Raw genomic sequence first — 26,427 nt, 5'->3', positions numbered from 1 at the left:
GGGGGGGGGGGGGGGGGGGGGGGGGGGGGGGGGGGGGGCGCCCGGCGACCACGCCCCCCGCCCTCCCCCGCCGGCGCCGGGCGGAGAGAGCCGCGGGGGCGGCCCGACGGCGGGCGGCGAGCGCGCCCCCTGGCGGCGCGGCGGTCCTGACCCGCGCGGCCGCCCGCAGGTGTGGGAGGCGCTGCTGACCCTCGTCTTCTTCCCGGTGTGCGTGGTGTTCGCCTGGATGGCCGACAAGCGGCTGCTGTTCTACAAGTACGTGTACAAGCGCTACCGCACCGACCCGCGCAGCGGCATCATCATCGGCGCCGAGGGCGACCCCCCCAAGAGCATCGAGCTGGACGGCACGTTCGTGGGCGCCGAGGTGCCGGGCGAGCCGGGCGGCCTGGGCCCCGGCCCCGCCGAGGCCCGCGAGCTGGACGCCAGCCGCCGCGAGGTCATCCAGATCCTCAAGGACCTGAAGCAGAAGCACCCGGACAAGGACCTGGAGCAGCTGGTGGGCATCGCCAACTACTACGCGCTGCTGCACCAGCAGAAGAGCCGCGCCTTCTACCGCATCCAGGCCACGCGGCTGATGACGGGCGCCGGCAACGTGCTGCGGCGACACGCGGCGGACGCCTCGCGCCGCGCCTCCCCGGCCGACGGCCCCGGCGAGGACGAGGACGACGGCGCCAGCCGCATCTTCTTCGAGCCCAGCCTCTACCACTGCCTGGAGAACTGCGGCTCCGTGCTGCTGTCCGTCACCTGCCAGGGCGGGGAGGGCAACAGCACCTTCTACGTGGACTACCGCACCGAGGACGGCTCCGCCAAGGCCGGCTCCGACTACGAGTACAGGTGGGTCGGCTGTTTGCGGGCGGGCCCAGCGGTCTCCCGGCGACCTCCAGCGCCCACGCTTCCCTTGCTGTGCGCGCAGGCCTGCACCGTTCGCTCATTCGCTCGCTCATCCGTTCGCTCTTGCTCTTGCTTTTTTTTTTTTTAATGCTTTTTATTTGAGAGAGAGAGAGAGAGAGAGAGAGAGAGAGAGTGTGAGCGGGGGAGGGGCAGAGAGAGAGGGAGACACAGGATCTGAAGCGGGCTCCAGGCTCCGAGCTGTCAGCACAGAGCCCGACGCGGGGGCTCGAACCCACGAACCGCGAGATCATGGCCCGAGCCGACATGGAGAGTCTCTCGCCCTCCCCACCCCCTCCCCCTGCCAGGTGGCCGAGTCCGGGACACTCTTGTGGGCATTTGCCACACGCTGCTGGACAAGCCACATGGCGTGGCCGCGCCCCGCCCACAGGCTGCCTTCCCATGTTTATTATCTACCTGTGGGTTTTGGGGGTTGACATCACCCTGTGTTAATTATTATAGCTCCCTGACATGTACCGTCACCTGCTGGAACAGGTTCCCCTCCACACACACACACACGCACACACGCACACACACCATTACTAAAGTAAAAAGGTTTACTGAGCACCTACCATATGCCTGCGGGGTATACACCATGGAGAACAAGACAGCTAAGGTCCCTACCCTTAAGTTGCAATAAGGTTATAAGCCATTAAATACATAAAAACGTCAGGGGGCTGGTAAGCGCCATGTGGGAGAACTAAATGAGATAAGAGGAGAGAGGCAGTGCCCAAATGAGCCCCAGGCCCTTGGTTTCTGCCGCGGAGAAACGCACCCTTTGCACCCTCCTGAGTCTCGCTGCCCGGCTCCCTGCCTTCGCCCCTCTTTTTGAGCAGACCTGTGATCTTGTCCCGTTCGGCACTTCCTGCTGAACACCTACTATGTGTCTGGGACTATATTTTTTTTTTAATTTTTTTAATGTTTATTTATTTTTGAGACAGAGACAGAGCATGAACGGGGGAGGGGCAGAGAGAGAGGGAGACACAGAATTGGAAGCAGGCTCCAGGCTCTGAGCCATCAGCCCAGAGCCCGACGCGGGGCTCGAACTCACGGACCGCGAGATCGTGACCTGGCCGAAGTCGGACCCTTAACCGACTGAGCCACCCAGGCGCCCCCTATATTTTTTAACGTTGGTTTATTTTTGAGAGAGACAGAGCGTGAGCAGGGGAGGGGCGGAGAGAGAGGGAGACACAGACTCGGAAGCAGGCGCCGGGCTCCGAGCTGTCAGCGCAGAGCCCGACGCGGGGCTCGAACCCACGGACCTTGGGTTATAGAATGATAGCTTTACGGTATATTCTGCTGCCCGACGCGTAGGTGTCTCATAGTTTCCTACGGTAATGACGACACTTCTCACGGGTCTCCCACCCGCCAGGAACGGACCTGGGCAGTGGGGACCGGCCGTGAATGCAACACGTCCCGGCCCTGCCCAAAGGCAGCTGACACTCTCGCGGGAGAGACAGACCATTGGGAAGCAGACACCGAATACGTACAATGTCAGTGGCGAGGGCTGTGAGGAAAGCAGAGCGGAGACTGGGAGGCAGTGCTGGTGGCCGCGCTGTTGACAGGGTCCCCTCGGCCACGTAGTCGGCCACGCCTCCCTTTAGCGCTTCTCGTCCTAGGGCTGAGTGCTGTGTTTCGCCAATCTTTCCCTCCGCCACCTCGGATAGCCCAGTCTCCCCTGCGTGCCGCTGTCACGCCTTCGCGTCTTTCCACCGCTTCGGGTATTTGTGGGTCACTTCCCCCCACCTAGGGCAGTCCAGGACCCTCGTATCAGGCCCGTCCCCATTCACTTCTCCTGCCCTTCCGCCCACCCCCTGCCTTCTCCCGAGTGGGGCTCAGGATCTCCTTCTGTCATCCTGGAGCACGGGATCCCTTTGGGGCCACCCGCAACCTGCTCCTTCCAACCTCCCCCTACCATCCCCCGCCTCCCAGCCTCCTTCGAGGGAAGAAAAGGCATTCGCCAGATTGAGGTGTCTGCCCTTAGCCCGGCCTCTTCGCTCTTGCACTCGTACCCACACCCCTGGTCTGCACTGCCCGCCCCCCCCTCCCCCTGCCAAAGGTTTTGCAGAAGGAAGCGAGTGCGGGTATCACCTGCTGTAATCAGAGCCCGCATTCTCATCTGCAAATGACCTCAGTCCTGAGATGTTTGAAGTGCAGCAGTAAATGCTGCTCGGTGGTGGAACCGAAGAGCGAGGAAAGGGTGGCATCTTCCTTCGGCCCCTGCTCTCCCATCCCAGGTGACATTCACAGACCTGGCATCACCATTCAAAGGCTGCTTAGGTCCGGAACCGGGAGGGAGGGCACCTGGGTTCCAAGATTAGCCCTGGACCCTGTTCGTCAGGCAAGTTCCTGCCTCAGTGTGGGCAATCAGGGCTGTCACGCACAGTTATTGAGGTTGTGCACTGCATAAGAGCACCCCATCTAAGAAAGCTCTGTTCACAGAGCGGACATTGCAGACTTGTATGTCTATTGTGCTAATGTCCTGATTCATGGAAATCAAGTGTCCTAAAGAAGGGATGCCTTTGTCTGATTTGCCCACAGGTATCATAGAGATTAGGGTGGTCGAAGGGCCTCAGTTTCTCCCAGCTTTTAAAAAGTTTACTTATTTATCTCCAAACCCAATGTGGGACTCAAACTCACAACCCCGAGATCAAGAGTCCCATGCTCTACTGAGTGAGCCAGCCAGGCGCCCCAGTTTCTTCAAATTAAAGATGATCTCCGGGGCACCAAAACGGCACAGCTGTCCCAAGACTCTGAGATTGAAGCCCCCGTAATCCTCACATGCCAAGGATCTAAAGTTCTCAGATTCCAAGACTCTCACATTTGGATATATATTTTTTAAGTTTATTTATTTGTATTGAGACAGAGGGAGAGAGCATGAGCAGGGGAGGGGCAGAGAGAGAGGGAGAGAGAATCCCAAGCGGGCTCCATGCTCAATGCAGAGCCCGGTGCGGGGCTCGGACTCACAAACCACGAGATCATGATCTGGGCCGAAACCAGAAGTCGGACACTCAACCACCTGAGCCCCCCAGGCGCCCCCACATTTGGATAGTCTAATCCGTACCCCCAACCAGTCTCGGATGCGATGGTCCAAAGCCTTTCGTCTTCTCAGGTTTTGCGCATCCAGTGTTGAAACGGAAGCCCATCTTCTATATTTCCATCACGCCTGGTTTCTAAAATCCCCGTGTCCTTTTTCTTCCCAACCTTCTGTTTTGGAAAAAAAAAAAAAAGAATTCACACCTACACAAGGGCTGCAAAAATGGTTCCGGGAACCCTCTTATAGCCCTCGCCCAGATTCGCCAGTTGTGCAGATTTCGTCCTGTGCTCATTCACGCACCCCTTCCAGTTAATATGTAAGAGTATTAATAGTTGTGCCACTATATGGGAATGAGTTGCAGACAGCAGGGCCATTCGCCCATGAATACTTGCATGTGCATCTGCTAAGATGTAGGACACCCCCCCCACCACCACCACCACAGTCACAGTCCGGTCGTCCCGCTCAGGATACGTAAACACCGAATCCATATTACTACCCAATCTACGGTCCCTGTTTGCATCTTCCTGCTGTCCCTGTAACATCCTTTGTGACCTTATTTGCACACGCTCCCTCCTTGCCCGTCCAATCCAGAACCCAACGTTGCATTTGGTTGTCATGTCTCTTTAAAAAAAAAAAAAATTTTTTTTTAATGTTTATTTATTTTTGAGAGAGAGACAGACAGACGGAGCGTGAGCGGAGGAGGGGCAGAGAAAGAGGGAGACACAGAATCCGAAGCAGGCTCCGGGCTCCGAGCTATCAGCACAGAGCCCGATGCGGGGCTCGAACTCGTGAATCGCAAGGTCGTGACCTGAGCTGAAGTCGCACGCTTAACTGATGGAGCTACCCAGGCGTCCCTGTCGGGTCTCTTTAGAGTTCTTCAGTCGGGATATCGATCCCTTGGCTTTTCTCTGCCTTTCATGACCCTGACACTTTTGAAGACAGGCCAGTTAGAACAGCCCACAGTTGGGCTTTGTCCGATGTTTCCTCATGACTCAGTTCAGGGGGCGCACTTTTTGGCAGGAATTCACGTAAGTGATGCTGTGTCCTCCTCAGTGCATGATATCAGGAGGCCCACGACACCCGCCTGCCCCACTGCTTCTGATGTCACTTTAACCATTTGGCGAAGATGGCCCTAACATCCCCACCTTCTACTATCCCTTCAGTTCATGTTTCTGACATCCCATAACGTTAGAATTCTAAGATCTTTTTAAAGTTTGTTTATTTTGAGAGAGAGAGAGAGAGAGAGAGAGAGAGAGAGAGAGAAAGCACACACGGGAGCAGGATAGGGGCAGAGAGACAGAGAGAAGCGAGAGGGACACAGAGAGAGGGAGAGAAAGGGGATCCCACGCTGGCTCTGCACCATCAGCAGGGCTCAGACCCACAAACCCCAAGATCATGACCCGAGCCGAAGTCGGACGCTTAACCAACGGAGCCGCCCAGGCGCCCCTCTAAGATTCTAATCTTCATATACACATATCACTAGCTAACTTTGGTTGAGTGCTTCCCTTGCATAATAGCTCAGTCCTTATCACACCCCCAGGAGGTAGGCACGGTTATTAGCTCCACTTTACAGATCGGGAAACTGAGTCTCAGAGGGGCTGCACATCCTTACTGCCCGAGATCCCACAGCTGGCACAGCAGCGGAACCCGGCTTGGAGCAGGTTAGCTCACGGGGCTGGATGCCTTGGCCACCATGGACAGCGTCTCCCGAGCTGAAGGCGGCCACGACAGGGAGTCCCTTCTCTGTCCACTCCAGGCTTATCATCTGGTTCTCCCTCTTTGCCAGAACCTTGGGGTCCCTCTGCGCCTCCCACAGAGCCGACTTCTTCTGGAGAATTAGAGCCCGGGGCCTCTTTCTCACGAAAGTGACCACAGTAATGATAGAGGACACTTCTGGATCACATAGCCCTAGCACCGGTGCCTGTGGCGCGTGGTGGGGAGGACCGAGAGGGGAAATTATAGGTGGTCAAGGTGCATTTACAGCCCAGAGTCATTTCGATGCCTACAGCCCTGCCAGGAGCCCAATCATGTCCTGTCCCCTCAACGTTTCACTCGGACTACTCCGAGGTCGCTCATTCCCTCCCCTGCCCCATTATAGGGTATCTCGAATGTGCTTCAGAGACACAACCGATGCCCTTGTAGATCTAAGCCAGCTCACATCCTTCCCCTCCTCAGAGGCCTCCCATGTTTCCCATCCCACTCGGCATAAGCACCAAAGTCCTTAGCGTAGCCCACCAAAGCCCCGTGACATCTGCCCTGTTGTTCCCTTTGTGATCTCATCTCCCTCTTCCCCTTACTCCCTCCACTGGAGCCACACTGGCCGCCTCTCAGATACTCAGATACATCCCTCAGATACTCCAAGCAACTCCTGCCTCAGGACATTTGCACTGGCTGTTCCCTTTGCCAGGGATACTTTTCCCCAGATCTCCTCCACACGGCTCCCACCCTCACCTCCCTCAAGTCTCTACTCAAATGTCACCATTCAGAAACGCCTTCCCTGACATCCTAACACAACGCCTTCCCGCGCCCTACCCTCTCGTCTGTTTTCCTCTATTTTTCTCCATTGCACCATCACCACCTGCCAGTTTATATAATGTTTGCTGTGTATTTGCCTCCTGTACTAGAATAGAGGTTCCACCAGGGCAGGGATGTTGCTCTGATCTGGTTTCACTGTGGTTTCCCCCAAGAAACACTAAGAACAGTGCCTGGCACACAGCGGGTGCTTAACAAATACCTGTTGAACGAATGAACTGGAAATAACTTATTACATGTGCAACGGTCACTGTGATGTGACTCTCCCACAGGCCTCCGAGCCCCGGGAAGGAAGGGCCTCTTCCCCGCTGTGTTCCCAGCACTGCCCAGCACAGGGCCCAGAGCAGGTGCTCAGGGAGTACTTGTTGAATGAATGAGCCCAGTTAAACAGTGGACTCGCTGTCGTGGGCATCCAGGAGCACACAAAGGTTTTCATCAGAAGTGTGAACATGGCAGCTCTGGACCCTGGATCCCTGCCACTCCCAAGTGTGGTCCCTGTAGCCCATGGGAGCATCCACATCCTGTGGGAGCGACTTAGGCATGCAGTCTGGAAACTCAGAGCTGCTGAGCCAGAAATCTGCATTTTAGCAAGATCTCCCAGGGGGCTCGGGGGGTGCCTTAAGGGCCGAGAAGTGTGGCTGTGGAACACTCCAGGCTCTCTCCACTCTGGGATTTTGCATGTGCTGTTCCCTCTGCCTGGAGCACTCCTGCCCGCTGGAAACTCCCACAGGAAGCCGGCGCTGATTTCATTTTCATCGTTCTCTATGTAATGCTGGCGCTCCTAATCCTCACGGATTCCATGGTGGGAGGGACCAACCCTTATCTTGTTCCCCTTCTGCACCCCTGACTATGTGTCTAACACCCGGCCAGTCTCATACTTGTGAGTTTTCGGTGGCGCCTTTCTCTCCTCCAGGAAGCCCACCCTGACTCGCCTCCCTCCCAAAGAGCCTTTGACCAACCTTCACCCCTGTTTTGTCCCCTCCCCTCCCCTCCCGCCGCAGCGAGGGCACGCTGGTGTTCAAGCCGGGCGAGACACAGAAGGAGCTGCGCATCGGCATCATCGACGACGACATCTTCGAGGAGGACGAACACTTCTTCGTGCGGCTGCTGAACCTGCGCGTGGGCGACGCGCAGGGCATGTTCGAGCCCGACGGCGGCGGGCGGCCGAAGGGACGGCTGGTGGCGCCACTGCTGGCCACCGTCACCATCCTGGACGACGACCACGCGGGCATCTTCTCCTTCCAGGACCGCCTGCTGCACGTGAGCGAGTGCATGGGCACCGTGGACGTGCGCGTCGTGCGCAGCTCGGGCGCGCGGGGCACCGTGCGCCTTCCGTACCGCACCGTGGACGGCACGGCGCGCGGCGGCGGCGTGCACTACGAGGACGCGTGCGGCGAGCTCGAGTTCGGCGACGACGAGACCATGTGAGCGCGTCGGCCGGCAGCCCTGGGGCACCGCGGCGGGAAGACGGGGCGGGGCCGAGGGCGCGGGCACGGCGGACGAAGTGGGCGGGGCGCTGGCGGGGCGGGGCCACGGAATTGGGGCCGGGCCTTGAGAAGTGGGTGGGGCGTGTCCATATAGTGGGCGGGGGCTGGTGGGAGGCGGGGCAAGGCCTAGGGAGGGGGCGGGACAGAGGCGGGGAGGGAGGAGACAGGAGTGCCGGGGCGGGGCCAAGGTGAAGGGGCGGGTCTGGGGGCGGGCCTAGGGGAGGGGTGGGGCTTGTGGGTAGGAGGAAGGCTCTGGGGAAATAGCTGGAGACTTAAGGGAAATGTGAGCGAGGCTTTGGGAAAAAAAAGACCGAGTAGGAATGGTAGGGCCTGGGAAGGTGGGGGCAGGGCCTGAAGAGACCCTGAAGAAACTGGAAGACTGGGATTTGGGGAAGGCGGGTGGGGTCGGGGCAAGTGCCCTGGTTAACAGACACAATAACGCACACACCGGCACACACAGAATCACAAAGCTACAGACACGCGCGCTGGAGCACAGTCAGGGGTGGTCTCACGCTCAGACACGCGGCCACCCCCTTGCACAGATGCCCGGGTCCCCTCTGTGTGCCTGCAGCCTCACATCCCCCGCCGCATGCCTGGCGTGCAGACGGCGCCTCCCCCCCGCTTTGCCTGCTCTCTTCCGCCCCCGCACGCCCGTCTGTCTCCCTCCTTCTGCCGCCCACGCTCCTCCCACCGAGCAGAGCCCCCGCCGCGCTCCCTGCCCCCTCCCCCTCCCAGCCTCTGGGCCTTGGCCTCCGCTCAGCTTCTCGCTGCTCTCCCCCGCCTCTCCATCCCTCCCTTCGTGTCTCCGCGTCTCTCGCTGTTGGCAGGCCCTCTCTGGGGCTCTGTTAATCTCCGGATCTCGGTCCCCAGTATCTCGCTGACCCGGGTTATATTTCAGTGACGGCCTCTCCGTACCTTTCCATCTGCCTCTCTGCCTGCGTTGGGCTGAGAACTCGGGTTGAGGGCTGAGGGCACCATCCCGGACCCCACTTGTCACATTCTAGAGGCAGGGGGAATGGAGAGAGTTGTCTTTCTGCTTATCCTGGTCCTCCCTGTAGTCTAACCGGCTTCCCTCTTGCTGCTGCGACCCCACAGGCCCTCTCCTCCCCCACACGGCTTCCCCAGGCTGGGACACCCTCTGCCCCCGCCCCTACCCCTGCCCCCACCCAGTCTTCCAGCTGTGGCTTCAGAAGACAGAGAACAGGAGGCTAATTAGCGTTTAGGGAAACACATCCTTCCTTTCCCGGGCAGGCGCTAATTAGAGGTGCTTGGAAGCAGCCCGGGGCCAGAGGGGTGGCCCCAGGGAGGATCAACCCGGAAGTGGAGGAGAGACGCCCAGAGATGGGGTGGCGGGGAGAGAATGCAGAGAGAAAGAGAGAGAGAGAGGCGCTCAGAGACAGAGAAGACCTAGAGAGAGATGGAGACACAGAGAGAGAGCAACAGAAGCAGAGAAAGAAAGAGACGGAAAGACAGGAACGTTGATACAAAGGGGGAAGGAAATTGACACAGAAGTACGTGGAGAGAGAGGAGAGGGATTGAGAGGCTATGATCCAGGAAGCCTGAAAGGAAGAGACAGAGACCTTCTTACTGAGAGGAACTCGGGGGAGGAGAGGTCTTCTTGATGCTTCAGAGAGTTTGGGTCAGAGAGAGGGACAAAAGACAGGGTTGCGAAGGAGACGGGTCCGAGTTCAGAGGCTGGGAAGGGCTGGAGAGTGGGGTTTGCAGGACGCAAGGAGGGCACACGTGAGGGTGACAGAAGGTCAGCCTGGGGAGAACGGCTGCTTCCTTTGATCTCGGGAAGCCCTGCCTTAGTCTAGCCCGAGTCCCTCTTGCTGTCCCCTGCCAGTTGGGTTTCTCCTCCCTGGGTTCCATGAGGGCGCGCCCGTCAGGATGCCAGTTGGCATGGGTGTCAGTCACCGGGCGTCAGTGGATCCCGGCGTGTCTGCGAGAGAGTGAGCGTCGGAGGTGTGTGCGTATCACCCTGTCAGCGTGTCGCGGGGTCGACAGCTGTCTGCACATGTCAGGGTGTGTGAGTAGAATGTCTCAGGAGACCCTGCTTCCCGCCACGGTGTTCCAGAACCTTGGACAGCTCCCAGTCCACTTCTGAGGCTGGGGGTGGCCATTTCTTTCTGCCCACAGAAAATTAAAATATCCTGAGACCAGAAGGGGGTGAGGGTGGAGGTGGGCATATGTCCCCACATGGCCATCTTGTGTGCATCTGTCTCTACATGGGTGTCGCTGTATCCTGTGCGTTTGTGTGTTGAGATGGGTCCATTGAGTGACTGTCTGATCGGGAGCGTTTTGCTTGAATTGTGGTGACTTTGGCGGTTCCATTCTGCAGACGCTGAGACAGGGAGAGGGGAACACAGATAAAGGAAGGCAGAGAGCTGGGAAGAGACTGAGACAGACAGGGTCAGAGATGGAGACAGAGAGAGAGAGACTGAAGGGGATAAAAATAAACAGACACCCGAGAGCCATAATGGGCGAGATGTAAGAAAGGAAGAGTCTACACGGAACCACAGTGGGGCTCTGCAGGTTGGCGAAGTCGCTGAGGCTGCGGTGGGGGTGTTGTGCTAACAGGCATCTGGTCTGTGTGATTTTGCCACTGCATAGGGAATGGCTGCGGGGTGTGATGGTGTGTGGGTGTGGGCGGTGTTGATTGGCTTCTGCTGGGTGACTGTGTGGGCTGGCTGTTTGTGTTTCTGGGTTCTGGGGCCGGGCCTCAAGGTTCCTACAGCTGAAAGGGCTGCTAGTGGCAGGGCCGTGGGTTTTCTGGGATTGTGGGTCTTTGTGAGTGAGGGGGGGTGGGCTGTGTGCCTGGAGGGCACGGACAACTCCTGGCTCTTCCCCCCCCCCCCGGCACCCCCTGGTTACCATAGCAGCGCGGATGCTGAGAAAATCAATCAGCGCTCAGTTAATCCTCAGAATGTGGTCAGGACAGAGGGCAGCAAGGAGAGGGCCTCCTGAACTGAAGGATTAGAGTTCACAAATGTTTGTGGAACAGGCACCGCTCTAGGCATTGGGGGGGGGGGGGGCGTGCAGCAAAGTACATAAATGAACAAAGATCGCTGCCCTGGTGGAACTTACTTTTTTTTTTTTTTTTTTTACATTTTTAAAATATTTATTTATTTTTGAGAGAGAGAGACAAAGCGTGAGCAGGAGAAGGGCAGAGAGAGAGGGGGACACAGAATCTGAAGCAGAATCCAGAGTCTGAGCTGTCAGCACAGAGCCTGATGCGGGGCTCGAACTCACGGACCACGAGATCATGACCTGAGCTGAAGTCAGTCTGACGCGTAACCGACTGAGCCACCCAGGCGCCCAGAACTTACTTTTTTTTTTTTTTTTTTAGAACTTACATTTTAATGTGAAGAGACAAATGGCAAACCGTAAACACAATAAACATATTGGATGGTTTGTTAGAAGGTGATATGGAACAAAGAGCACGTACAGCAGGGGAAGGGGGCCAGGCGTGCTGAGGTCGGGACAGGGATGGGACTTCAATATTAAAGAAGGTGGGGGAAGTGAGCTTCATTAAGAAAGAGGTTTGAACAGAGATCCAGAGGCACTGAGGGAATGAGCCTGGGGGAAATTGCGGGGCCTGGGTGGAGAGTTAGCTGGCGATTCGGGCTGGGGCCTCATGCTGGGTGCTTTTCCTCCCCGCTCAGGAAAACTCTTCAGGTAAAGATAGTTGATGACGAGGAATATGAGAAAAAGGATAATTTCTTCATCGAGCTGGGCCAGCCACAGTGGCTTAAGCGAGGGATTTCAGGTGAGGGGTGACAGGGATGCTGTGGGAGAGGGAAGGGGTCCAGGGTGTGTGTGGGGGGGGGACCCTCAGAGGCTCCATTAGTGGCTGCTCCTTCAGGCTCGTAGATCTGAGCTTCCCAGGGAAGCAATCTCACCTTCTCTCTGTCTCTGTCTCTCCCCAGCTCTGCTGCTCAATCAAGGTGAGTGGAGTCACCGCCGGGCTTTGAGTGCAGGTTGACTGCAGGGGGGGGGTCTCGGGAGGAGAGTCATGGCCTCAAGCTACCCTTTGAGGTCACGTTTGAGGCAGGTTGGAGGTGAGATAAAGGCAGACTCGGAGCTGGTGAGGGTTGGAGTTGATCTCAGAGTTGGTGGGGTCCATTGAGTTTGGGGCTACAGCTGGGGGTTCGGAGGCCAAGATCATGTTTTGTTTGTAGTGCACGTTGGGGGAATGGGAGGTCAGGATCCCATCTGGGTTTGTGGTGGGGTCAGATTAGAATTGGGGTCAGATGTAGGTCAAAGCCTAAGCTGGGGTTTGAGGTGAGTTGGGGGGGGGCGGTTATGGTTAGAATTGAGGCCAGGGTCAGAGATTGGGGTGGGGGTGGGGGCAGTTGCTTGAACATAAGGGACAGAGTAGTTTCGGAGTTGAGATCAGAATCTGGATTTGGAGTTAGGATTAGGGTCAGACTAAAGATCACATTAGTCAGGGTAAGTGATAGGAGCTGCTGTAACAAATAGGCCCCCAAATCCCAGAAGCTTAACCACAATAAAAGTCATTGCTGGCAGAGTTTTCTGAGAGTGTTCCTGGTTGGGGTGGCATTCCTCTAAGAGTTAGGGTTAAGTTGGTGCTGGGCTTGGAACAGAGGACCAACATGCTTTGGGGAGACAGGTGAGCTGAGGGCCAGCTATAGGTGGGTCTGGGTCCAAGATCTGTACCAACATTGGCTCTCCCCTCTTTCCTCACCACCTCAAACACACTCAAGGATGTTTTTCAGAGCTTAGATATAGAGACAAGGCCTCCTCCCACGAGGGTGGTGATGATGATGACGGTGTTGGTGATTTTAACAAAGGAAATAACATTTTAGACTATTTTTGTGTGCCGGGCACTAAGCCCTAAGCACCACACGTGAAGTAACTCCTTTAACCCCTCACAACCACCCATAGGTGGCTACTGTTGTTGTACCTGTTTCACAGATATGAGCACGGAGGCACAGAGAGGCTAAGGCATTGCCCGGGGTCACACAGCTCCCTCCATTTGAAGCCCAGAGCCTACCAGCTGAACTTCATGGACCAGCTGGGTCTTAGGTTGAGGAAGATGGTGGTCATATGGGGACACTGGGGCAGGCTGGGGGCGTGCCACCGCGGAAGCTTCCTAAGGGACAGCTGACAGAGTTTTCTTTCTCAGTGGGAACAGATAGTGAGGGCATCACAGGCCCAGTGAGCCTAACTCCCATCCTTCATGCTGCAGGGGATGGGGACAGGAAGCTGACAGCCGAGGAGGAGGAGGCTCGGAGGATAGCAGAGATGGGCAAACCAGTTCTTGGGGAAAACCGCCGACTGGAGGTCATCATCGAGGAGTCATATGATTTTAAGGTGACTTTCTGAGGACCCCAGCTTCCTGGAGTCTTGGGGAAAGTCTGGTAAGAATCAAGTAGGAGGGTGATCTAGGGTCCGAGCCGATCCCTCCGCCAGCACCATGGACAGCAACACCACCTTTTCCCTTCTTGCCGTGAACTGGGGTGTGGGGAGGTTGAGGACCCCTGAGCATGGGCTGTGAGCCCCAACCCCAGCGTTCCTCAGGGAGCCTCAGGGATGCGCTGAGGTGGTCACGGGCAATGGTCTCTTCCCCTCCCTTTCATCCTCAGAACACGGTGGATAAGCTCATCAAGAAAACCAACTTGGCCTTGGTGATTGGGACCCATTCATGGAGGGAACAGTTTTTAGAGGCAGTTACAGTGAGCGCAGGTAAGTGGGGAGGGAGGAGAGAGGAGAGAGAGGGAGGGATGGGGAGACAGAGTGCTGGGGAGGAAAAGAGAGAAATGAATAGAAAGAGAGAAAGAGGGACAAGAAGAAGAGGACAGAGAACGATAGAGAAGAGAAAGAGAACAAGGACACAAAGAAAAAGAAAGAAACAGGGAAAGATAAGGAACAGATACAAACAGGAGAGATGGACACACACAAGGAGAGAGGTGCAGAGAATCACGGAGAGAGACAGAGACATGGAGAGAACATGAGGGGTGTAGAGAATGAAGTCAGTAAACTGCAGAGGGCCAGAGAAAGAGCGAGAGAGGGATACACAGAGAGAAAGGCAGCCGGAGGGGTGGAGGCAGAGAGCTGAGGGGAGGAGAGTCCCAGCTGGGCTTTCTCCTGGCGTCAGATGGCTGGAGGGTGGGAACAGGTTAAACGTCATGGCCTCCTCAGACAGCCTGGGCGCCTCTGTTGCCACGGAGACAGTCAGGGTCGGGGGTGCATCCCAGCTCTCTCCCACCTGTGCGGGTTTCGCCCTCCTTGGGTCTCAGATGGGCCCACACTGCCCCCCTGTGGCCAGAGACACCGTGGCACTTGGATTCACGGGTTCAGTCTTGGGAGACCAACATCGGCCCTTTGTGATACAGATTGGGGAAACTGAGGCCCAGCAGCAGAGGAGGGACTGGCCTGAAGTCCCACAGGGAATGAGCTGGAGCTCAAGGCTTCTCTGTCCCTTATACAACATCAGGCCTCCTTCAGGGAGGCCTAACTGTAGGAACTGAAAATACACTAGGAATTGTGGTTGAACAGGGAGATCGAAACAAACCAGGCTTTGGGAATGGAAATATACCAGGAAGCGAAGTGATGTCTCTCTCTGAAGCCACATTCTTTCAATATCTATTTCTTTATTATTATTATTCTTTTCATGTTTATTTTTGAGAGAGGGAGGGAGCAGGGAAGGGGCAGAGAGAGAGAGAGGGAGACACAGAATCCGAAACAGGCTCCAGGCTCCGAGCTGTCAGCACAGAGCCCGACGCAGGCCTCAAACCCATGAACTGTGAGATCATGACCCGAGCCAAAGTCAGAGGCTCAACTGCCTGAGCCACGCAGGCACCCTCCAATATCTATTTCTGGGGGATCCTCTGGACTCAGCCCTGTTCACGACATTGCTGGGGACAAAGAGATGATTATGACGGCATGAAGCCTATTCTCACAGTGCTCATAGTCCAGTGGGGGGAGACACACATGCCACAAGACAGTGACAACCCAGAGCAGGCAGGGCTGGGCCAGGGGACCTCAGGTTGCTGCGGGAACCCAGATAGGAGGTTGACCCAGCCTGAAGGTCCGGGAGGGCTCCCTGGAGGAGGAGGCTTCTGAGCTGCGTCTTCACATTGGAATAAGCGTTAGCCAGGAGGAGGAAGAAGACGGGGAGGTATTGCGGGCAGAGGGGGAAACCAAGTACAGAGTTTGTAAGTACCCTAGGTCGTGGCGCGTTTGGGGAAGGTGACTAGGTTCGGGCGTGAAGAAACAGCCTCAGGAGCTGGAGGTGGGCAGAGCCCAGACCGCGCAGGTCCGCGTAGGCCACCGCAGGGAGCTGGGGTGTCATTTCGGTGCAAGGGCGGGGGGACCACGGGGCATTTTGAATGGGGGAAGCTCCAGGCTTCCCCAAGCCGGAGGGAGCTTGTGGAAGGAAGGAGAGGCTGGGATGGGGGGTGGGTGGGGGGAGGGAGTTGAGGCTGTCCAGCTGGCAGGAGGTGGGCCAGGAGGAGGTGACAAGGGATGGGAGCGGCGGTCCAAGGACCGTGGGGAGACAGCACTCCCTCCAGGCTCAGCGGAGAAGAGAGGGTAGCACAAAACTGAGGCTGCGGGGTGCGAGACGGTGGTTGTGGAGGTGACTCAGCTGGTGGGTCGGTAGGAAGCAACCCATTAGATCAGAGGAAGTAGTGGGGTGGGGGAGGGTAAAACCCTACCAGTGGTAATAATCCTGATGACGACGTCATGATGGGGACCGTGGAGCGCCAGGCAGCCTTTGAAGTCCATCTCCTGTCTGGCCTCAGTCAGCTAATGCTCCCCAAGTTTCCAGCTCGGTCCTTGATCATTGTGAGCACTTTGTTCAACCCGTGCCCGTGCCTCCTTGCCGCGAGCATGAGACTGCTTGAGGCGCTGACGGAGAGGGGCGGGTCTCACCCCCTTGGATGACACGTTGTGTCCTGTCTTGCACCTTCAAAGGTGCTTCTGTATTTCCTTTACCTCCGGGCCTCAACCGGATGCTCTTTGCAGGGCGGCCTTGGTTTGGAGCATCTGTGAATCTCCCCAGGCACTAGAAGGGGCCTTTCGATAACAGCCGTCAGGCTGGAGATGCGCCGGGCTGCGCAGAGGGTACTTTACGTGGCCCGCCTCGTGCAGTCATTACAGCCCTCTCTTGAGGCGGGTCCAGTTTTTACTCCCATTTCTCAGATAGGCATGCGGAGGCTCAGAGAGGTTAGGACACGGATTCAGGATCACGCAGCAGATCCAGAGTTTGGAACCAGAGACGTGGCTCCAGAGCCACAGGCGTAACCGTGAGGCTCCCTCTATGGGAAGGGCTGGAGAAGAGCCTCCCCTGATGGGAAAGGCTGGAGGAGTCTGCAGAGACCAGAGCCTTGAATGCCAGGCACAGGAATGTGGGCCTCGGTCTAAGGGCAGTGGGAAACCAAGGCAGGATTTGAAGCAGGGCAGGGAAAAGCCCCCGGGAGATGCAGTGATAGCAGCCCTTCCCTGCCAAGAGTGCGTTCTCCCCACTCTGACTTCGGCCACGTCTCATCACCGTGGCCAGTGAGGAACGCATTCAGCGGCAAACAACAGAAAACGCAACCACAAGCAGCTGAAGCACCCTAGAGGTTACTTTTGTCACAGAACAAAGGAATCCGTAGGAGGCAATAAAGAGTCAGCAGCTCAGTAACATCGTTAAATGCCCAGGCTCCCTCTTTATTTCTCTTTCCCACTCTCAACCTTTGCCCACATGGTGGCAAAATCGCTGCCGCATCTCCAGGCGTCAAGCTCGCATTCCAGGCGGGGAGAAAGAGGAAGTAGGGTAGCAAGAAGGGGCAGCGTGCCTGCTGCTTTGGAGCGTCCAATTCCACTTTTCCTGGGGTCGCCGCAAAAGTCTCCTTCTTTGAAAGATGGCGCGAAGAATGAAGAAACCACTTAGTTAAGCATTTGCAAACTTTAAAAAAAAAAAACAAAAAACAAGACAAGAGACTAAGTGAGCTGGAAAAGCGGGAGAGGGATAGATGACCCGAATTCCCGAATCCGCCAGTGTGTCCTCTGCTGGCTGACAGTTCAGAGGAGCTTGGGTGGCCCTCCCCTCGTCGCCGTGGCTCCCTGCCTTTTGTTCCCTGGCTTGCTCTGCGTGACTGATCCAGGACTAACTACCCTGTTCCTTATCGGCGTCCTTCCGGGCGTAGCGCCCATTCAATTCGTTTCCTGCTTCTCATTCATTGCTTTGTGCTTCTCAGTTTAGGGCAAGGTAGACAAACCATTCCATGTGGGCTTTCCCCTGACACAAGTCCCAAGTGGCAGGTCAAGGACAGGTCGAATTCAGTCACAGCAGGTGATACAAACACCACGAAGGGCCGGTGAGGCGTCCTTTACAGCGTTCAGAAAACACCTGTGTGACACAGTGCCCGTGTCAGGAAAGCCAGAGCTTTCCAGAAGCCCTCTGCTTAGGTCTCCTGGCCGGGCTGGGTCACATGGCTACTGTTGCAAGGGGTTGTGGGAAAGCAAGCACCTTTAGCTGAGCATGTGGCTACCGTTAGCTACAATGAGTCAGAGGAAGTCAGTATTTCCAGCTGTAGAAATGGCTTTCTGTAAATGGTAGCTATCAAGGCGTCTGGGAAAAGGACTGGTTTTTTTTGGCTAGGGATGTGGCCTAGTTTTTTTTGGCTAGCGGCAAGGGATCCTGGCAAGCCAAGCACACGGCCTCCAGCACCGAGGGATTCTGGAAAAGTGAATATCGGTATCTGGGCTCCTGGCCGCAAGGAATTCTGGGAAGGCAATGCATTTTACAGAGCAGAATTTTCCTGAACAAAACGGGGGGCCTCTGTAGGCCAGGAAGAAGGTGGCCTGGGTGTGTGCCCCAGCTGGGTCGTGTGCCCACAGGGGACGAGGAGGAGGAGGAGGACGGGTCCCGGGAGGAACGGCTGCCTTCCTGCTTTGACTACGTCATGCACTTCCTGACGGTGTTCTGGAAGGTGCTCTTTGCCTGCGTGCCCCCCACGGAGTACTGCCACGGCTGGGCCTGCTTTGGCGTCTGCATCCTGGTCATCGGCCTGCTCACCGCCCTCATCGGGGACCTTGCCTCGCACTTTGGCTGCACCGTCGGCCTCAAGGACTCTGTCAACGCCGTAGTCTTCGTGGCCCTGGGCACATCCATTCCTGGTAACCCCCCTGGGAAACCGCTTGTCCGGGGAGAGTCTCAGAGAAGCCCAGCAGCAGAGCCCGGGAGGAAGGTTGTGCAGAAATAAGGTGGTGGAATCCCACAGAACCCGGATGGTGGGTCCCACAGAAACGCAGTGAGGGAGCAGGAGAGAAACCAGGCAGGGAGGTCCTGTGATTCAGTAGGTAAACGGAATCCTCCCCAAAAGCAACCGTTGGGATGTCCCGTGGAACTAAGGTATTGGGAAATGTAGAACCCAGACAGTGGGCTCCATAGAAAGCAGGGGGCGGGGCCTGTAGAAAGCAACTTTTTTTTTTCATGTTTATTTTTGGAGAGAGAGAGAGAGAGAGAACAGAGGGGGAGGGGCAAAGAGAGAGAGAGAGAGGGAGAGAGAGAATCCCAAGCAGGCTCCAAGCCCGCCCTGAGTGTGGAGCCTGACTGGGGGGGGGGGGGGGGGGGGGGGGGAGGGGCCCGTCTCACCACCGTGAGACGACGACCTGAGCCGAGAGCAAAAGTTGGCCCCCTAAACCCGCTGAGCCACCCAGGCGCCCCAGAAAGCAGCTATTGTGACTGGCTCTCCGATGCCTGCGCTCTATACCGGAGATTTTTTTTAGCGAGATGTTGAGACGTGGGTGGAGGCCACAGAAACGGGGCTGCGTGCTGGACAGAGACCAGGTGGGGAATTGACAGGAAGGGGGTTCCATGTGGGTGGAACCGAACACTTGTTGTCCCGCCAGCTGGCGATGGGGTGATGGGGCCAGTAGAAAAGTAGGCAGTGGGTTCAGGCAATGCAGACAGCGATTCCTATGGAAAGCGGGCGGCGAGTCCCATAGAAAGCAGGCAGCAGACCCCACTGAATGCAGAGACTGCGATCGGACGGTGGTTCCACCAGAAGCAGGCAGGGGGTGCCATAGAAAGTAGGCAGTGGTTACCACTGGATGCAGACAAGTCCCATCGAAAGCAGGCAGCGAGTTCCAGAGAAAGCAGGCGGCGGGTCTTGCAGAGCGCCCGGCACGGGCATGATGACCCACTTCGTGGCTTGCTTGGGGTCAAGGGCCTCAGGCGGGGAGCTGCGGCCGCGGGAGGCGGGGTCTGCCCGGGGGGAGGTGGGGGGGGGGGCACCGGGGATGGTGTCGGGGTCTCCTGGAAAGCTGGCCTGGGGGACAGGCTGGGCCCCTGTGACCGCCGTGTCTCTGCCCACGCAGACACGTTCGCCAGCAAGGTGGCGGCGCTGCAGGACCAGTGCGCGGACGCGTCCATCGGCAACGTGACGGGCTCCAACGCGGTGAACGTGTTCCTGGGCCTGGGCGTGGCCTGGTCGGTGGCCGCCGTGTACTGGGCGGTGCAGGGCCGCCCGTTCGAGGTGCGCACCGGCACGCTGGCCTTCTCCGTCACTCTCTTCACCGTCTTCGCCTTCGTGGGCATCGCCGTGCTGCTGTACCGGCGCCGGCCGCACATCGGCGGCGAGCTGGGCGGCCCGCGGGGCCCCAAGCTCGCCACCACGGCGCTCTTCCTGGGCCTCTGGTTCCTGTACATCCTCTTCGCCAGCCTCGAGGCTTACTGCCACATCCGGGGCTTCTAGGCCCCCCTCCCCCTCCCCCAGAGACTCGGCTGCCCCTGCTTCGGACCCGCGTCTCCTTTTGTCCTCCAGAGAGATTCGGCCTCCTCTCTCCTGGGACTCAGCCTCCCTTCCTCCTGGGAATTAATATCCCTGCCCTCCGTCCCCACTAACATCCTCGTCCCTTCCCCTCGGGGGTCTCCCCGAGATACCCACAACTGCCGCCCAGCCCTGGTAGCCACTGCCCGCACCCCCGGGGACATTGCCACCTCGAGGCCCCTCCCCAGAGAACCGCCCCCTACCCCTCGACCTTCTAGAGAATCTGTAACATCTGTCTCCCTCCACACCCAGCCTTGCCCTATCCCTTAAGGTCCCCTTCCTCTAGAGGACGCCCCCCCCCCACCACCGCCACCACCGCCAGGGACCTGTGCCCCAGAGCCTCCGAACCCAGCCCTCCCTGGGGGACCTTTGAAGGAGGCTGATCCATCCCAGGATGTCCCTGATCTCAGCCCTTCTCCCCAACCCTCAGGGAGCTCTGTTCAGCCCCCGAGGGTGGGGCGGAGGCACAGGTAGGTGCGTGCAAAAGGGGGCCACGCCTTCCCTGATTTCTCCACTCAGGCCCTTGGGAGGACACTAATTCTCGAGGCTTGGAGAAGGGAGGGGAGAAGTGTGGGGTTTCGGAGCTGGAGGAGGCGCATTTGAACCTGCAACTTCTCACATTCCAGCGCCCCCACTCGCCTCCACTACCTCCTAGAGCCCAGCCACACCTTGGAGGGGGGGGGCCCTGTGTGTATATATAGTGTGTTTGGGGGAGGGGGGGCACGGGAGGGTGCATGTCTTGGGGAAAGGGGGTGACAGACTTTCCTTTTGCGAGGGCAGCAGACTCCCCCAGCCGTGAGAACTGGCTTTGGGGAGGAGGCCGGGAATCGAAGGGAGTCCAGCGATCTCCCCTGACAATCTAGAAGGCTCATTTTGCCCTCAGTGCCAGCCAATCCGGGCAGGACCCTCGAAGAGGAGACCGAGGGTCCCAGAGGACCAATGCTACAAGCCAGCAAATGCTGCCACATCTCTGCCTGATGGGGAGCAGGGGTGGGTGGGTGGGAGGGTGGGACTGGGGCCAGGGGGTCTGGGTGGGCATTTTTAACCTTGGAGGCCACCCATCTGTTGGTAGGCCATCTGCATTTTCTTACCGTTGTTTCCTGCCCAAAGGACACACTTGGGGTGTGCGGAGTGCTGCCCACTTCTTGGGACCCTGAGGATCACCCTGCAACCCCCGTAACACCCTGCTTCCCACAGGTTTTTAGCGTCCTATCGTCCTGTTGTGCATCACCCCAACATCCCAGACCTGTTACCCACTCCCCTTTCTCTACTCCTAGCTCATCAGCACCGGTCGTTGTCTCTTCTCTGTGATTTCTGTACAAGTTGCCATAAAACTTTGAAATTCTGCCTGAAACAAAACAAAACAAAACAAAACAGCCTTCTCGCGAGGAGTTGGGATTCTAGAGGAGGGAGCTCATGAGGTCTCTGACTGGGATTTGGGCAACTGTGAAATAGACCAGGTACTCTGGGTCTTTCCATGCAGGACACCCACGGGCACCAGCCACGCCCAAAAGTTCACACCAGCTTCCCGTAGCCACGCCCCCACTCGCCACCCAGTTTGCCTAGCCACGCCCCCACTCCTCGCCCCCGGGAGCTTTCCTAGCCACGCCCCCATTCCAGCAGCCACCAACTATTCCCTTTCACTGAGCATCTTGGGAACACAAAAGAGGAGGACCCAGATTTGCCTGATCAGAGGAGCTGGGGTTGATGGGAGTTTCCCGAATAAAGCGAGTAATTTTCTCAGAGTCCTGACATAGGAGGAGGGGTGTGTGTGTGTCCAGGTGAAGGGCACAGCCTATGTAAAGGTGTGCGGACTTGTGAGTTACCGGCTTTTTCATACTCCTGCAAGAGGGTTGCACGAATGGAGTATGGGGTGCATGAGGGTGGGGAGTGGAGAGAGCCCAAGAGACCTTATCAGCCACTCTCGGGAGCTTCGAATGTATCCCAAAAGCAAAGGGGAGCTTTGGAAGGGATTTAAGGGGGACGGGGGAGGGAGGGCAGGCAGTTGATGTGGTCTGATTTACATTTTCCCACTTGCCTTCCGGCTGCCTGTGAGACCCGAGGCTGCGAGATCAGGGAGGAGGCTGGGGAGGCCAAGGAAGGGTCCTGGAGTGGGGGGCGGGGGGGGGGGTGGAGGTGAAAGGGGGTGGTGGCTCGAGATAATGGATCAGGCTGGATGGGAGGGTTCGGGGAGAGCGCACAGGCAGGGCCCTGGCAGGAAAGAGAGAGTGCACCCAAACGGAATAGCCAGGGAGAGTTTAACGAAAGGGCTATTTTAGGGGATTAAGGGCAGGGGGCCAAGGTCAAGGAAAACAAGCTCGGGGAAGGTGCAGTACCCGGGGCCAGCAGTAGAGAGAGCAGTTCCACCACCCCAGCTTGAAGGCTGAAGTGTGAGCTGAAGCTACTGAGACTTGAAGGGGTGGCTAGAGCGGAGGCCCGGGGTATGGGCAGGGACAGCCCACACCCGAGAGACGGGGGAGGGGGGGGGGGGGGGGGTGGCTGGAGAGTGAGCACCCCAACCCGACCCTCCTCCCACCCACCAGTCTCCGGCCGGTGCCTTCCATTGGCTGAACTCCACCAGAAGCCAGAGGTCAACAGGTGGTGCATAGACGTCAGCCTCTTGGGACACAGAGCGGGTGGACAGTGGGTCCGGGAATTGGGGGGGGGGGGGGGGGGGGGAGGGGGCCGTGGTGGAGAATTTGCCACAGAGGCAGTGAGGTTTCTCCTGGGTTTGGAGAATGAAGGTGGGGATAAGTCTGGGGAACAGGTCTGGAGAACTCGCTGGGTACAGGTGAGTACATGCTGAGGGTGATGCCTAGGGGAACATCCAGAGACATCGGGGAAGGGTGGGGGGCGTCCTGGAGCTCAGGGGAGGGGGTGTGTGCTTGACAGGGGCTTGGGATTTGTGGGCAGTGAGGCATCACCAAGCCACGGAGGGGGTGGGGCACAAGGAACGCGGGAGACCCGCCTGGCGGGGGGGGGGGGGGGGGGGGGGGGGGGGGAAGGACCCGCCAGAGAGGTAGGTGGGAAACCGGCGGACTGGCTCCACCTGAAGCCGAGGGGAGAGCGTTTCCAGAATGAGGGCGTGGTTGACGGAGTGAAAGGTGGGGAAAGATGAGCAGTAGAAAGCGACCTTGGGATTTAGGACTGGACCCGAGCAGTTGGGTGGAGGGTGTGGGGCAGCAGGCGGGCCGATCTAGAGTGAGGAAGAGGGAGTGGAAGTCGGGGAAACTGAGGCAGAGCATGTAGACCACGCTTTGGACAACCTTGTAGAGAAAGAGGGGGTTGCTGGAGGAAGATACGGGCGTGAGCGGACTTTCCCCTCCAAGGTGGGAAGGGGTGTGGAGCAGGAGGGCATTGAATGCCGGGGCATAAGAGCATCTCACGTTCCTGAGGCCCACAGCAACGGGCAGCGATGGAGAGTCCACGATGCCAGGCACTGTGTCGGGTCCTCCTGCGGACCGTCCCCCCTTCTACCGGCGCAGGAAACAGGCTCGGAGAGGGGAAGCAACTTGCCCGAAGTGTCACGTCTAGAAAGGGCGGGGACGGAGGTGGCTGAGGCCCAGAGCGCCACAGGGGACCAGGACACCTATCTTACCCGGCAAGGAAATGGGCGAGCCTGGCGGCAGGAAGCTAAGGTCTCAGCTTCAAAGAGAGGCACATCCAGGGCTTGGGACGTGGATGTGACAAGGGACGTGATGATGCTGCGAGTCCCACGGGAGTCAGCTCGCGAGGGATCTACATGAACTGTCACGGAAGCCAGCAAGAGCGCAAAGATTTCCTCTCTCGGTGCCTCAGTTCCCGCATCTGGAAAATGGGGATAATAATAATAATAATAATAATGGGGCTGATGATACAGGGGTGTATTAACTTATCTATATTTTTTAGAATAATACCCAGCACATAGTAAGAACTCAGTAGATGGAAACGTTATACTTTCTGGGTATTTCCAGCTTGCTCACTTTCTTAGTTCATATTCTTTCCCCTCACCCCGGGCCTCCTTTTTCCTCCCCCCCCCCAACTCGCAGACCATAATCCCCATCCCAGAAAAGCCTCAGGACAGAGCGACGCAGACTCCCTGCAAACCGGCTGTGCCCTTTTGAGTCTCCGTTGCTAAAACCCAAACGCAGGGGAGACGAATGGGGGGATATCCCCTCCTCTCCCTCTAGCCCCCCCAATTCTCTAATTCACTTCACCCAGCACCTGCCCGCTCTGCGCCTGGTGCTCTGCTGGGGCCACTGCAGGGACCAGAAATGTCCCTGGACCCTGCTCTCGGCCGGCTCACAGAGCAGTGGGGGACACAGGCCGAGCAGGGTGGAAAAGGTGGCGGTCAGGTCGGGGACCCGTGAGTGGAAGGGCTTTGGAGCAGACACAGACAGCACCGATCTGGGGGGGGCTGAAGGCGTTCAGGGTGTAGGGAAATGGCCGAGGGGTGGCACAGGACTCTGGGGCTAGCCGAGGCGAAAGCCCGAGGGGCAAGGTGGGGGGTGGGGGGGGTGAGGAGGGGGTTGAGTGACTTCCAGAAGCCGGAGAGGAGGGCCATCTGGAAAGGGATGCCCCCCCCCCCCAGCTGTGGCTCCGGTATAGGCGTGCTACCGACCCACACCCGTGGGGCGGGGCAGGGCCGGTGGGAGCTGCCGCTGGGGGGGGGGGGGGTGACGGCCCTGACCTCGCTCCAGCCCCTCCACTGGCTGGGCTGTACAGGAGTCATAGGACGGAGAAGCCTTGGACGCGTTCCATTAAGCCACGCTGGGGTAGACTGAATAATGCCCCCCAACGCACACTCACACGCACCCACACGTCCGCACGCTACTCCTGAGACCGCGTGGACACTATGTTCCCTTACACCGCAAGAGGGACTTTACAGATGTGATCAACCGCGACATCTTAGGGAGCGGACCTTCCCCTTGACGATGTGTGTGGGCTCTCAGTGCAACCACAAGGGTCCTCCGAAGAGGGGAGGTGGGGGGGGGGGGCGGTGATCACCGTAGGACATGGGACAAGGGAAGCGGAGGTTGGAGTCACCGGGCAGTGCCACCAGCCGAGGGACCCCGGGCGCCCCTGGCCTCTCCCCTCGAGCCTCCGGAATGAGCTGCGGTGGCCTTGACTTGAGACCTCTGGCCTCCAGGATTGTAAGAGAATAAATGCGTGTCGTTTGAAGCCCCTGGGCTGGTGGTAATGCGTTAACAGCAGCAACGGGAACCGAACACAGAGACCCGCCGAAGCCTTCTGCTGCCACCTCCCATCTCTCCGGACCTCAGGCACATGAGCATGTGGTGGAAATTTCTTTTCTTTTTATGTTTGCTTACTTTTGAGAGAGACAGGGCGTGAGCGGGGGAGGGGCAGAGAGAGAGAGGAAGACACAGAACCCGAAGCAGGTTCCGGGCTCCGAGCTGTTGGCACGGAGCCCGACGCGGGGCTCGAACCCAGGAACCGCAAGATCACGCAGGACCTCGGCCCAAGTCGGCTACTAAACACACTCACTATGTTTTGGCGGTGTTTCCAGGCTCGAGAGTTTGCATCCTCTAGAAAGAAGCCTCGGAACCCACTTTCCCAGCCTCCTTTACATCCAGGGCACAGACATGTGAGTTGGATTCCCCAAACTGACTCACCAGCAGGAGTCCTGAATTCCAGAGGAGCACCTTGCAAAGGGGGCTCCTTATGGGTTCCACGTAGCCGGTGAGGACAGTGTGACACAGGCACCCTGTGACTTTGGGGGGGGCTCACCGGCTGTAAGGAGCACAGACACAGAGGCAACATCAGCACTGCGGGGCAGGGGGAGGGGCAGGTGCAGTTACGTCGTGGTCCCAGGAGCAGGTGCAAAGGCGGGAGGGTGGGGTGCATCTAAGACGGAGGTTTTCAGGGATCATGGAAGCAGCTTCCTTGTCAGGTCACTTCTGGGCGTGGTTTGGGGCTCTCTTTCTGGAAGCAGCCTCATGCGTGGTTCTCCAGGCCACTCCATGCTCCCGTGAGCCACTCGTATCCTTTCCCCCCCCCCCATAAATTCCATATGGTAAATTGTATTAGCATTAGTAAATTTGATTTGCTTTCCCGGTGGGAAAATTGTACCTTCCTGCCCCTTTGAATTCAGTAGTGGCCAAGTGACTTGCCTCAGCTAAAGAAAGAGGGCAGAGGTGATGTGTGACCCTCCTGGATAGAAGCTTTTAAAGCCAGTGCGTGCTCAGCCATGCCTCTTTCTCCTCAGCCATGGTGACGGCATAATGTAGACACTAACAGCCCGGGGTCCCAGAGTGAGGGTGTCGTGCAGCCAGCTTGCCGTGGGCTTGTAGCTTGATCGGGAAATAAATCTGGGGCACCTGGCTGGCTCAGTCAGCAGAGCATGCATGCGACTCTTGATCTCAGGGTCATGAGTTTGAGCCCCACGTTGGACAGAGAGATTACTAAGAAAAAGAAGGGGGAGCGCCTGGGTGGCTCAGTCGGTTAAGCATCTGACTCTTGATTTCAGCTCAGGTCCTGATCCCAGAGTCATGGGATTGAGCCCTGAGTTGGGCTCTGCACTGAGTGTGGAGCCTGCTTAAAATTCTCTCTCTCTCTCCCTCCCTCTGCCCCTCTTCCCTGCTCAAACGTGCTCTCTCTCTCTCAAAAAGAAAAAGAAAGAAAGAAAGAAAGAAGAGAAAGAAAGAAAAAAAAGTGAAAAGAAAAGGGAGAGAAAGGAAGGAAGGAAAGAAAGAAAGAG

At 57.7% G+C, this 26,427-nt stretch overlaps 1 protein-coding gene across 1 annotated transcript in view; it reads left to right on the top strand.

Moving 5' to 3' along the window:
• LOC125918539 (sodium/calcium exchanger 2) overlaps positions 1-20,403 on the top strand; it is a 24,739-nt gene extending 4,336 nt beyond the window's left edge. The window contains exons 2-9 of the mRNA XM_049624524.1: positions 170-834; positions 7,459-7,881; positions 11,610-11,713; positions 11,874-11,891; positions 13,157-13,281; positions 13,554-13,653; positions 17,797-18,075; positions 19,279-20,403. Of these exons, the coding sequence (XP_049480481.1) occupies positions 170-834; positions 7,459-7,881; positions 11,610-11,713; positions 11,874-11,891; positions 13,157-13,281; positions 13,554-13,653; positions 17,797-18,075; positions 19,279-19,655 (2,091 nt within the window). The 3' untranslated portion in view covers positions 19,656-20,403. The remainder of the gene's footprint in view (positions 1-169; positions 835-7,458; positions 7,882-11,609; positions 11,714-11,873; positions 11,892-13,156; positions 13,282-13,553; positions 13,654-17,796; positions 18,076-19,278) is intronic.
• The last annotated feature ends 6,024 nt before the right edge of the window (positions 20,404-26,427 follow it).

The sequence above is a fragment of the Panthera uncia genome, unplaced genomic scaffold (assembly GCF_023721935.1).
Source record: "Panthera uncia isolate 11264 unplaced genomic scaffold, Puncia_PCG_1.0 HiC_scaffold_96, whole genome shotgun sequence".
Taxonomy (NCBI): domain Eukaryota; kingdom Metazoa; phylum Chordata; class Mammalia; order Carnivora; family Felidae; genus Panthera; species Panthera uncia.
This window is presented reverse-complemented; position numbering and strand designations above follow the sequence as displayed.